General features: G+C 47.3%; 1 protein-coding gene across 4 annotated transcripts in view; it reads left to right on the top strand.

Moving 5' to 3' along the window:
* The window catches only part of LOC135235351 (kelch-like protein 17), a 29,956-nt gene extending 25,684 nt beyond the window's left edge, over positions 1 to 4,272 (top strand). For 2 of the 4 annotated variants that reach the window (XM_064300766.1, XM_064300770.1), the window contains 5 exons: positions 184 to 351; positions 794 to 882; positions 1,108 to 1,181; positions 1,696 to 1,877; positions 3,909 to 4,272. In XM_064300766.1, coding sequence (XP_064156836.1) covers positions 184 to 351; positions 794 to 882; positions 1,108 to 1,181; positions 1,696 to 1,877; positions 3,909 to 4,137 — 742 coding nt within the window. In that variant the 3' untranslated portion in view covers positions 4,138 to 4,272. The remainder of the gene's footprint in view (positions 1 to 183; positions 352 to 793; positions 883 to 1,107; positions 1,182 to 1,695; positions 1,878 to 3,908) is intronic. The other 2 variants (XM_064300768.1, XM_064300767.1) reach the window with 1 other exon arrangement.
* Positions 4,273 to 12,818: the final 8,546 nt, after the last annotated feature.

Raw genomic sequence — 12,818 nt, 5'->3', positions numbered from 1 at the left:
CTATTATAATTGTTATTATTATTGAATAATAATAATAATACTATAAATAAATTTTTAATTATTTATTTTTTTGCATTGTTTTGTTGCTGTTTTTAGTTCAGGGTCACCCCTCTGAAAATGGCAGCGTAGTTTATTCTGGTTTTATCCTGATCGCTCTGACCTGCGGCCGTGTTCTTTTCACAGGTACGACGGCACGTCTGATCTGGCCACCGTGGAGTCGTACGAACCCGTGACCAACTGCTGGCAGGTGGAGGTTTCCATGGGAACGCGCCGCAGCTGCCTGGGCGTGGCCGTCCTCCACGGCCTGCTGTACGCCGCCGGCGGCTACGACGGAGCTTCCTGTCTGAACAGGTAGCGCTAATAATAATAACAGTAATAATAATAATAATAATAGCAGTAATAATAATAATAATAATAATAATAATAATAATAACAATAATAACAGTAATAATAAACTTTATCTAAAATAGCAATTAATATAATAATATAAAATAAATATGAATCAATAAAATAAGATAAATAACAACTATCTAAGATATATAATAAGCTTTAAAACAATGAATAGACCAATTTCATAGATAAAATGTATAAAATAAATTGATAATGATAAAAGAAAATAATTACAAATAAATAAATAAATAATAAAGAAAATACTAATAAAAATAAAATAAATAAATAAAATAATAATTTGTAAATAAAAAATCCTAAGATTAAAAAGCATAAAAATGGGTTTTGAGCCAGCGTTTCCACGCCCTGCTCACGGTCCCTCTGTCTCCCCCCCCCATCCCCCCAGCGCTGAGCGGTTCGACCCCCTGACCGGCTCCTGGACCTCCGTTTCAGCCATGAGCACCCGGAGGAGATACGTGCGCGTGGCCACGCTCGGTCAGTGTGAGCTCACAGGGTCACCTGAGTCCGCCGTCCAATCAGAACAGCCCATACCGTATCATAGGACCACTTCAGTATTGACTACACTCCTACAGACTACAGTGCCACAGTAGCTATTAAAACCTCATCTCTATGCTCTCAGCTTTATGTAGAGAATGCTCTGTATTCCACAGGAGCCTACACACAGAGGTAGTGAGTGTGGAATCCTTTCTGTCCCCGCAGATGGCTGTCTCTATGCAGTGGGCGGTTATGACAGCTCGTCACACTTAGCCACGGTGGAGAAATACGACCCGCAGGTAAAAGACCGCCCCCAGGTGTCGTTTCCGGAGAGTTTCTGAGAAATAAAGTCATGCGTTTACCACATACCTGTAAAACCAGAAAAAGGTTTTTGTAAGACGGATGTAAGTATGGGTGGTGTTTTTTGCACCTGATCTCTGTGAAGCAACAGTGATGAATATGATGGTGTGGATGATGGTGATGATGATGATGATGATTATGGTGATTGTGATGATGATGATGATGATGATTGTGATGACTTTGGTGATGGTTTTGATGGTGATGATGATGATGATGGTGATGATGATGAGTAATGACGTAATGCTGATGCTCTTGCTGGCTTAATGGTGATGATGATGATGATGATTGTGATGATTTTGATGGTGATGATTGAGTTTGTGATTGTGATGTTTGATGGTGATGATGATGATGGTTATGCTGAATGTGATGGTTTTGATGGTGATAATGCTGATGAGGATGATGAGGATGATGATGAGTAATGGCACCGTGCTGCTCTCCTGCCGGCTGCCCCAGACCAACAGCTGGAGCTCCATCGCCAGCATGCTGAGTCGGCGGAGCAGCGCGGGCGTGGCCGTGCTGGAGGGGATGCTCTACGTCGCCGGCGGCAACGACGGGACCAGCTGCCTCAACTCGGTGGAGAGGTACAACCCGAAGACCAACGCGTGGGAGGGCGTGGCAGCCATGAACATCCGCAGGTACGAGCAGCCTGCTTTCCCACTTCAGACAGACCCAGGGGCTGTCACACGTCTCTACAGCCAATCGCATCGTTTGACCAATCACTCACTGAGCTGGCGATTGGCCCCTTGCAGAGTGGGTTTTCTGGAATGTTTTTTCAAAATTCTAAGTCAGGGTTCTAGAACTCTGTTGCTTTCAGTTACCAGTAGTGATTGTTACATCAGCTTTAGATTGTTTGGTTAAGAACATTCTAATCGCACATTTGTGATTTTACACCTAAGGGGTTAAAGTTTGTCGTCTCTGCATGGGAACAGAATCTCAAATCAGATAGTATGGGGTTTTTGGAATACCGTCAGAGTTACATATATCATGTTGCGCAGTTTAAAAACCCGCAATCCATTTCCAGAAACATCTTTTGTTGCTGCAATTCTGTGTCACTCAGCTCTTAAGTTTGGCCCTAAGCCTCTATGTGTCATGTGGTTTGATGGATTTACCGTATATCATCCGCGCACCTGATTCTGTAATTAAAATTAAGCTGTTTTCCCCGGAACCAGTTTGGGTGGCTGTTCTCTTAAAGGGACAGTACACCCAAAATTGAAAATGAAGTGTGTTTCCTCTTTCCACCCAGAGTGCTGTATGTTCATCCAGTGCTGATTGAGTGGTGGTGGTTGTTGTAGTTTCAATATAGCTGCTTGTTAGCAACTTCATTGAAGCACACAGCTTAGAAAGTCATGGTTGAGATATTAACAGATGTTTTGTTCTACAACAGTGGTGTCAAACTCGTTGCCATGGAGGGCCGTGTGTATGCAGGTTTTCATTCCAACCAATTAATGCTGCCTTAATTGAGTCCAATTACTCATTCAGCCATATGCGTTTAACTGCATTGAAGCACAGAATATAAGAAAATTTTTAGTTAGACAATGCGGGTCACCATAGACGTCGGGTCACCATTGTGCACAAACCTGCATCCCTAATTCAGCAAATAATTTAACTAATTATATAATCAAGATCTGAGGCTGGAATGAAAACCTGCATACACACGGCCCTCCATGGCAACGAGTTTGACACCACTGTTCTACAACATAAATCACATCTGTTACTATCTCTACTATGAATTCCGAAGCTGTTATGTGCTGTAATAAAGTAAGTTGTTAACAAGTTGCTATATTGAAAGTACAACAAACAGTCGCCTTCTGTGAAAATCACACTTGTCTAAGCTTCACGAAACTGTCTGGATGGATAGATAGCACTCTGGGTAAGTGGAACCATACTTTAATTTCATTTTTGGGTGAGCTGCCCCTTTAACGTAGCGTACCTAGGCTCCTTCAGTCCTGACTAAAGGCCCAGAATGAAAGAAGAAGCAGTCGTGCAGTATTAATATTCACTGATATTAACGGCCCCTTTTGGAGACGTTTTCGAGGAGAATTTGTTCCAGTGCGATATGGAAAGCCTATGCATGAAGGAATCTTCCTGCACTTTAATGTGTTTTGTGAGAGCTTCGTAACAACTTCAACAGTATCCTGTGTGAACTTGGTGTCTATGGGTCCACCCTACCTCTGCTGCGTGCACCTCTGTTGCTGTCCCATCCTGATTCGTCCCATTTCATACTGTCCCGTCTCGCCCTGCCCCATCCCGTCCTCCCCTTCCCATGCCCCGTCCCGTCCTGTCCCGAACCCGTTCCATCATGCCCCGTTCCATCCCCTCCTGTCCCTCCCCGTCCCGCCCCTCCCCTCATCTCCCCTCCCCTCCCCTCCCCACCCCTACTCCACCCCCCTCCCCTCACCTCCCTTCCCCTCACCTCACCTCACCTCCCCTCCCCTCCCCACCCCTACTCCGCCCCTGCCCCTCTCCTCCCCTCCCCTCCCCACCCCTACTCCACCCCCGCCCCGCCCCCACCCCTCCCTTCCCTCCCCTCACCTCCCTTCCCTCACCTCACCTCCCCTCCCTCCCCCTGTTCCGCCCCCCACCCCTCCCTCCCCCCCCTCCCTCCTGCCTTGCCCCCGCCCCGTCCCACCCCTCCCTCCCCGTCCCGCCCCGCCCCCGTCCCCCAGGAGCACGCACGACCTGGTGGCGATGGACGGCTGGCTGTACGCGGTGGGCGGGAACGACGGCAGCTCCAGCCTCAACTCCATGGAGAAGTACAGCCCGCGCAGCAACAAGTGGGCGGCGGCCTCCTGCATGTTCACCCGCCGCAGCAGCGTGGGCGTGGCCGTGCTGGAGCTGCTCAACTTCCCCCCGCCCTCCTCCCCCGCCCTGTCCGTCTCCTCCACCAGCCTGTGACAGAGAGCCCCGCCCAGCCCCGCCACGCCCCCGGCCCCTCCTACCCCGCCCTGTCCGTCTCCTCCACCAGCCTGTGACAGAAAGCCCCGCCCAGCCCCGCCCCTGGCCCCTCCTCCCCCGCCCTCTCTGTCTCCTCCACCAGCCTGTGACGGAGAGCCCCGCCCAGCCCCGCCCCTGGCGACAACACAGCCAACCTGTGACTGTGGGGGCCCGGGGCCAGCCTGGCCTACCTCCAGGTGCCCCCAGCTTGAAACAGAAATACTGTAACTTGGCTGTGTTTTCAGCACACAGTTTTAACCATACAAATCCCCTCCCCCTCCCCAAAATGTTCTAATAATATAATATAAAACAAAATTATTATTTTGCATAGGAATGCAGCTTTCCACTGGTTCTGCATTGCATGTTTTCGAAAACACTGTCCTAGCAAAATGTTAGAGTGCAATACCGCTGTACAACAGTAGATGGCAGTAGAGTTCAGGGGTCAGACAGTTGAGCTGAGCACGAATTGCTCTTTAAAAAAACTGCTAGAATTAGCAAACGCTTGGAATGAATTGGTTCTCCACAGTGTGGTTAAACATTTCCAGCCTGCTGTGTTATCCGCATACCAGAGATGGACAGGGAATGTGGTTCAGGGAGCCACTTGGGTCCAAGGAAACCATTCTAAATAGTGTCCGTATTTATGTTGTAAATGTTTGAGAAATGTAAATATTAAATGTGATGTTTGCACACATCTGTAATATATTGGAATGGGCGTTGTGTTGACAGTAATGAGTTGAATGTCGCGACCACAGGTTGAGAAATGCCTAATAAAAAAAAAAGAACTGCAAACGGCATACGTTATAGCCACGCCCTCCTGCAAGGCAGAACCAATCACAGCCCTCGCGTTGCTGATGGAGGGAGGGGTCCGTTAAAGAGCAGTGGTGTGATGGCATGTCTAGGCAAATAAAATTCTTGGGAATCCCGTATTAACTTTAGTGGGAATAAAAAACCAACTGTATCCCCGTCACTCTGGCTCCAGGGGATAGTTGCATCATGAAGCGTCAGCGCTGCAGTTCCTGGTGCTCTGGAAGCTGAGGTACCCGCTGTGTAATCTAACTAAAAAATGTTTTTTTTTTTTTAAAAGATCCTTGTCACTTCGGTTCCAGAGAATGGCCGTTTTATGGAACCTCTGACAGCAGCGTATCTGGTGTCCTGGAAAGGCCTGGCTCCATGATGCTTTCTGAGTCAAGACCTTATAGCACATTTCAGTCAAGACCTTATAGCACATTTCAAATGATACTGACGCTTCAAAATGAATCGGGTGCGTGACAGCACAGTTGACAGAGCTGTTTCAAATCACCGAATCTACTCACAAAGCCAGTCGTGTGCCTCCCATCCACAGAGTATTCGGCAAAACTGCCTTTGGAAACAGGACGTTTACTCTGGCTTCCTCCCGCAGTCCAAAGACATACAAGTTAGGCTAATCAGAGACTCTAAATTGCCCATGGGTATGAGTGTGTGAGTGAATGGTGTGTGTGCCCTGCGATAGACTGGTGGCCTGTCCAGGGTGTATTCCTGCCTCTCGCCCAATGCGCACTGGGATAGGCTCCAGCACCCCCCCCCCCGCGACCCTGCTCAGGCATAAGCGGGTGTAGATAATAATGGATGGATGGATGGATGGGATAGAACGTTGTCGGTTTATGCGGTTGGTGAACTCCGACCTGTGGACGTACTGATTTTTGAATGCAAACAGTAGGACGTCCCAGAATGTAGTGAGAATTCCGGTGCATTTTAAGAGTGCGAGCGAGTGCCCCACACCGAAGGAGGGGGGGGGGGGGAAACGGGCCCGTCTCCCCTGTGGGACAGCGGACGGGTCATGTAGGACGGGGGGTGTCAAACTCTGGTCCCAGAGGGCCGCAGTGCCTCCAGGTATTTGTGCTTTCCTTTCAATCTGCAGCCAATCAAGGCCTTGGGGGGCAAGGTGTGCGGACTCTGTAGCCAATCAGTGAATGAATCGCTTGTGCACACTGAAACGCGCTGAGAACCAGCAGGCACTGCCAGCCCTGCAGGAGCGGAGTTTTGACGCCCCTGCTTTAGGTTGTGCTCTCAGCCCATGGCGTCGGTTCAAGCAGACGTGTAACTTAAAATGGCGTGACTGTAAACTTCTGAGAAGTTAGCGTTTCCTTCTTTGAAAGGAGGCCGGTCGTTCGCCGCGGCCCGGCGTCTGTCGAGACGGCAGTCGGTGCCGAGGATGAACACCGCGGTGGCTTGCCGGGCGTTGAGTGTGAGAGTGGTGTGTGTTGATAGCGTCTTGTGGTTTTGTCTGGGATCACTAACCATGGCTTACGTTGTGTAAAAGTAAATAGAATATCTGTGTTGGATTTACTGCGTAGGATTCTCATGAGACGTTTGCTTGATGTTTGTGTGATTTTAATTTGTCCGTTACTCTTGTTTCCTGTGATGTCTTGTTTGTAGTATGTAAGCATTACTTGCTGTGTTCATGTGTAAACTAGCTGAATTTTACATGTCAAACCGGGGAAAAAGCAATACACTCCTGTATAATGGCTGAAATAAAGTTTTTACGGAGAATTGCTTTGCTTCGTTTTCTGAGCTGACGTAAATAATGTTGTTTTCCTGGTTGTGCGTCTAGAACAGCGACCTTCAGCGACCTTGTGCTTTCAGTCTCTTATCTGGCTGAGCAGCTGAACACTCTTACTTCACCCTCACTGACCTCTCAAAGCATGCACACCCGTGGTTGTTTACATGCGCGCACACACACAGATACACACACAGACATATGCACACATTAAAGGATCTTTACTTTCTTACCGTTGTAATTTATTGGCTGGCACAAGACTGTCCATCCGTCTGTCTGGCTGTCCACTGGCATCAACATTGCATTTCGAGTGTTGAATACGAGCCCCTGCCCAAACTATTCTGAGCTGTGAATGTTTTCCTTTAATATTACTTCATGAACAGGCAGTTTGGGTTGTGATACGTACTGTGAAACAACATAGGCATTGCGGAGAAAAGTTCAGAGCCTAAAAGTGGCTAACAGCGTTGGTATAAAATCTCAGAATGAGGAGGTGTAAAAAAAAAAAAAAAAAAAAAGGAGATCCCAGCGTTGGTATAAAATCTCCTGTGCATAGGAGAGTAGAGTGGAGAGCCTGTTTGTTCTGCATAAGTGCCTAATACATGCTGATTATGCCACAGCCATGATTGTGCTGCCGTGTCCTAAAATGGGTGCGATGCGAAGCTGACGCAACGGGAAGAGGACCAGGCCGGACCAGATTAATTTGCAGGGGTGCTCAAACTGGGAACATTCATTGTCCCCCCACAGGTCAGGAGAGGGACCAGAACATTGATTTCCCCCCCTATTCAACACTTTTATCCAAAGCGCTTTACAATTGATGCCTCTCATTCGCCAGAGCAGTTAGGGGTTAGGTGTCTTGCTCAAGGACACTTCGACACGCCCAGGGCAGGGCGGGGTTTGAACCGGCAACCCTCCGACTGCCAGACAATCGGTCTTGCCTCCTGAGCTATGTCGCCCTGAGCTAGGCACCAGGAGCATGCTGGGAAGGCCGTGTCACGAGCGGCGCTCGACCCGCTGTCCCGCTCCGGTCGACCGAACACTGCGGCTTTGTCCCGGGCCGCGGGGGGTGCGTGAGCGGGCACCGCCGCTGGCGAGCGATGCGCCCGTCCCGGCTGGCACTGGCGTTCCTGTGCCACTCCGAGACGTGCATTGTGGGGGCGATAGTCCCTGGCTTGCGGGCATTTAAAACGGCAGTGGAGGGTGGAGCTCGTTAAGTAATGACACGGAATAGTGAGAGTGAAAAAAAACGATTTGTCAGCCGTCTTTGATGTGTTAATATTATGCATATGCTTGAATAAAATTATCATTTTTTTCCCACTACCCGCCCGATACTTGGGAAAGTGACTCATATCCATGCGTGTTGGGTCACACTCCCAGTGCCATCGCTGTGGAATCGTTTATCTTTCCCTTTAATCAAAACCAGGAAAGCTGCCCAGTGAGACTTGCTACAGTCCTTATAAAACACCCTTAAGTGTTTCCGTTTGGTGTGCCAGAAATGTTTGTAATACAACATATTTACAGTATGATATGGATGCAAAGTAAAAAATAAATAAAAAAAGAGAAAAAAAAATTTTTCCCAAAAGTTTCTGACCTGACTTAAAAGGGTTTTGCTGTTCCTGTTTGATTCGCCCCCCATCAAAGGCTTCTTCCCAAGTTGGGGTGTCGCTGTTGTTTTTCCCTGTGTGAACTCCAGCACCACCAGCACTCGCCTTAGCCGTCAGACTATTTTTTACAGTCTCTGCTTCGGAGCCTCCTTCATGTATCCTCTGATAAACCCCCCCAACCCCAACCCCCCCCCCCCCCCTTGGGGATTTCACCAGGATTTCACCCCTCTGTCCAAGAAGAAAAAAAAAAAGAAAGTAAAATGGGAGGGTACTTCCTGTCTGAATATCTGACATACTCTCTCTAGTGGTCACTGCTGAAGTATTTCTTTTTTCCTGCACTTGGCACGCGCTCAGGAATGTAAAGACCGCTCGGACCGCACTTCCATACTCACAGGGAAACTGCTCGCTACATAACAATTCCGGGAAAAGGGGGATCAGACATGAGAAATGAACAAAGGGGATTTCTGAGTTTAGGAAGTGTAATAGTCAGACTTCCTTCCGTTCCCCCGAGCAGGTTTTTTTAATGTGAGCTGAGTAATAAAATAACACCGCGTTTCCCCAGCTGTAGGCGTGCAGGGGACAAACCTGATGCTTCACGCGGATGTCACACACGGTTTATTGTGCAATGACACAGACGCCATAAAAAAGCCGTCATATTTCACTGTGACAGAACTGGATTGATCACTTCGCTTAAACGCATTTTTGTCGGTCACTGGAAGAGGACAAGCGTAACCAGAACAAATACGAAGCACTGGGATGGTCAAGAGTTTCAAATAAACATCTTAAGTTTAATATTCAATTACAGTGTGAACCGCTTATCTGAAATAATCTACTGTGCTCCAGTTATTTTATTTGCATTTTGTAGTATACTTGGAGCCTGTTACCATGCCCTTTAGTTGAGCTTTACATTACATTACAGGCATTTAGCAGACGCTCTTATCCAGAGCGACTTACACAACTTTTACATAGCATTTTTTACATTGTATCCATCTATACAGCTGGATATATACTTTTATACCTTTTTCAGTACAGTAGCCACAGTTAAGTGCCTTGCTCAAGAGTGCCTTGCTCAAGAGTACAACGGCGCTGTCCTACCCGGGAATCGAACCTACGACCTTTCGGTTACAAGCCCAGTTCCTTACCCACTGTGCTACACTCCGTCCTGTTTTCCTAGGAGCTGTTTTCCTAATCAAAATTAAGTTACCTTTTAGCTCCCTCGGGTACTGCAGCTCACAGGTAGCGCAGGTTCGAGTGGTCAATGCCGTCTGCATTCTACACCTGTGTCTCCTCACCTGGTCACAGGGGCAGAAACTCCGCTGGTAGCTGCTGCTGCTGCTGCTCCTGCGATTGGCCCGAAAAAAACAAGAGAGCAGACGACTGCCGGCTGACCTTTCCCAGACTCCGCCGGGGTCCCCTCCGCTTTAGGACGGGCTCGTCACTTCCTGGAGCGTGAGCTGAGGGCACGGGCCGTTGTGAGAAAATGGTGAATCACACCCCCCCCCCCCCTTCCCGTCCCTCCCCCCTCCTCCTAATTTTCACTCCACCAGCTGGATCGGAAGAGGAGGAAAAACACATCCTTTTTTCACTGTCAATATCAAATCTTAGTTTTAGTTTTGTTTTTTCACACGCATTGATCCAGGCTAATTTTACCCTCATTTAGAGAGTAGAGCAAACAGGCAGCACCAGGACTTTTATTGACCCTTTAAAGCGAAGGATCTCAAATGTGCGATTAGAATGCTCTTAACTGAACATTCTCATGCTGACATAACAATCGCTACTGGTGAGTGAAAGCAATGGAGTTCTAGAACACTGACTTAAAGATTTGAAAAAAAAAAAAATCTTCGAAATCATCATCCCAAAAATCCCAACTCCCCTTTCTCAATCCCAACTAATTGCTAACAAACCCCAACTATTCACTAACCCAATCAATGTGGCAGTATAACATACTCAGTAAAAACCTAGGTACTAGATAAAAGCCAGGCATTATTCTCCTCACGATCCACACAATACAGTATGTCACAAGACGATTGTGGCTACTGTACTGAAAAAGGTATAAAATACGTCAAAGAAAAAAAAATGTATGTTTCATGGCCTGGAAAAACGGGAACTCTGTGTCATGTTAAATGTGCAAATGATATATTCTGGTTTGGCAGGAAGAATCAACTGACAAGGGGAGACGACTGGCAACATACAAATTCCCGATGTCTTAGATAAACAAATTAAAGCAAGGATATTGAAACGGTGCCAAATGCGTGTCGCATACATGTTTCGTGAATGTGAATATTCCCTTTCTGTTCAGAAAATGTGACAGCGGGAGGACATATTTGTGCATTTCTCTGCAGATAGACAGGTGCTGCTGTTTAGATTGAAATAAACAGGACTCAGAAATAACCACAGGAAGCAAGACATGGAAGCAGTGAGTAAAAAAAAAATGTTGTAACGGATGCCCATTAACAAATAAAAACAAACCTAAATGCAACACAAACCCCACCCCAAGCAGTGGTGTGTGTGCCTGTTTAGATGGAGGGGGTCACTGTTTTGGCAAACGTTATGCAGGTTGATTCGTACACCTAACATTCAAAGTAACAGTGTTCATGAAGCCTCTATGCTAACCCTTAAGGCTGAACACAAACAAATCTCAACCTGTCTCCTCCAACAACAGCAAAAGAAATTTAAATAAAACAAAAAATACAAAGAAGATATTTTTGTCTTCCTTGTATGTGTCATTCAATGTGTCATCTTCACCAGTCTTATGCAATTGTGGACATTAGATCCACCGTGCAAACTGCACATTCAGTAAATTCAGTGAAATGGAAGATTGTAATAATTTCTGTATATCTGATGATTTTTTGAAAAACACAACCCCCCCCCCCCCCCCAGTTTCCTGCCCTGCCTTTTAAACTGCCACTGTGCTACTCAAAGAGCATTAAGGGTGGGGGACCCCATGAGAAGATCTCACATTGGGACCCACCACCCTAGGCCCACCCCACCTCGACACAATTACAGCATGATTTTTTGAGGGCCCCTGTTAGTTCGGGCCCCTGGAATCATCCTAACCCCCCCCCCCCCAAACAGCAGCTCTGGGTGGAGCCCTCTGATGATCACCAGTAGCCTGTGGGACCCCCGGTGCAGGACGGGCCTGGTGAAAACCTTTGGGAATGATAACCGGAGGAGCCCAGCCTATCCCACCCCTGGCAGGGCCAGGCCAGACCAGACCAGACCAGAGTCCTACCACCAGGGGTGCCATTCGGGGTGGGGGAGGATAGGACAATTCCAAGGGCCCTGGCTGACAGGGGCCCACAAAAAAACTGTGCTGTGCCTCTGAAGGGATGGGAATGGGGGGGCCTGGGATTTGATTTGTGGGGCCCCGTGTGAGATGTTTTCACAGGGCCCAAAATCCCTGGTGGAGCCCCTGTCTACCGCTGCAGTCTCCCCGTGGCAAGCGCCTCGTAACCCTACCCAAACCCTCCCTAAACCAAGGCCTAGCCCTCAGGCCTTCTCATCCACTCTGTGCTTGAGACGGACGCCTTCACGCAGACTCAACTGCCTCAAGCCCCGTGTTAATTTCTGTTTTTTTTTGTGACATTTTTATAAACAAAAAAATTATTAGTTTAGAAAAAAAAGTCATTCTGAGACTGAGCCTGGCATTCTTTGCTTGTTTCGTTCAATTAAAAAAAATATATATTTGAACAAACTTCTGAAAGCTCTCAATGAGTTAAACTGACACAAAGGTGAAAGATTCCTGTCACTTCTGTCAAGTTCAACTGAGAATGTACTACTGCTGTTTTTTTAAACCTTCTTTCACAGGAGTGTTAAGACAAAGAGAACCACGTAAACTTATATTCAAAGCGTATGCGTATTTTTGTGCAGTGTAACTGAATAAAGTGAAATAGACCCTCTTGACAAGGCTACTACAGGGCTACACATCAATGCTTCATTACTCCAAGTCGAGAGATAACTGACATGACTTGCCTTAGGACAGGATTTGGAAAAAGCTATAAACTGACAATCCGCGAATGCTAAACTAATGTATGAATATATCTGAATACAATATATTACATATCTTGACATTGCTTGGCGAGCTGCGTATGTTCTTCGTTTTATTGAAATATCAAACAAAACCGTTCGAAAAAATATTAGGAGAAAAATAAAAAACTCCAGAACATGTTTAGTAGGTTCTTTAACAAACTTTTGAGGCATGTTGAGGCATGCCAGTGCTAATCCCCGGTCATTGACACCCCTGTCTTAAGCCTACATCCACTGTCTTTTATGGGAGCTTTCAAAAAATTTGCATGAGCCCCATTTGCCAGCGAGAAAGTGTGAAAACGCATGTCGAAAGTATCCCCCCTTTGTCTGCGTAGTCGATTAAGCAGAGGGATCCCATCCCAGTGTGAACTTCGATTGTCGTGGCCGCTCACTGTCTCTCCTCCCCCCCGCCCCTCCTCTCCCTCTCCCCCCCCCCCCCCCCCCACACACACACACACACACCTCACAGCAGTGTACAC

This window comes from Anguilla rostrata, chromosome 11, assembly GCF_018555375.3.
Source record: "Anguilla rostrata isolate EN2019 chromosome 11, ASM1855537v3, whole genome shotgun sequence".
In the NCBI taxonomy this organism is placed as follows: Eukaryota; Metazoa; Chordata; class Actinopteri; order Anguilliformes; family Anguillidae; genus Anguilla; species Anguilla rostrata.
The sequence above is the reverse complement of the archived record's forward strand: the minus strand, read 5'-3'. Positions and strand labels throughout refer to the sequence as shown.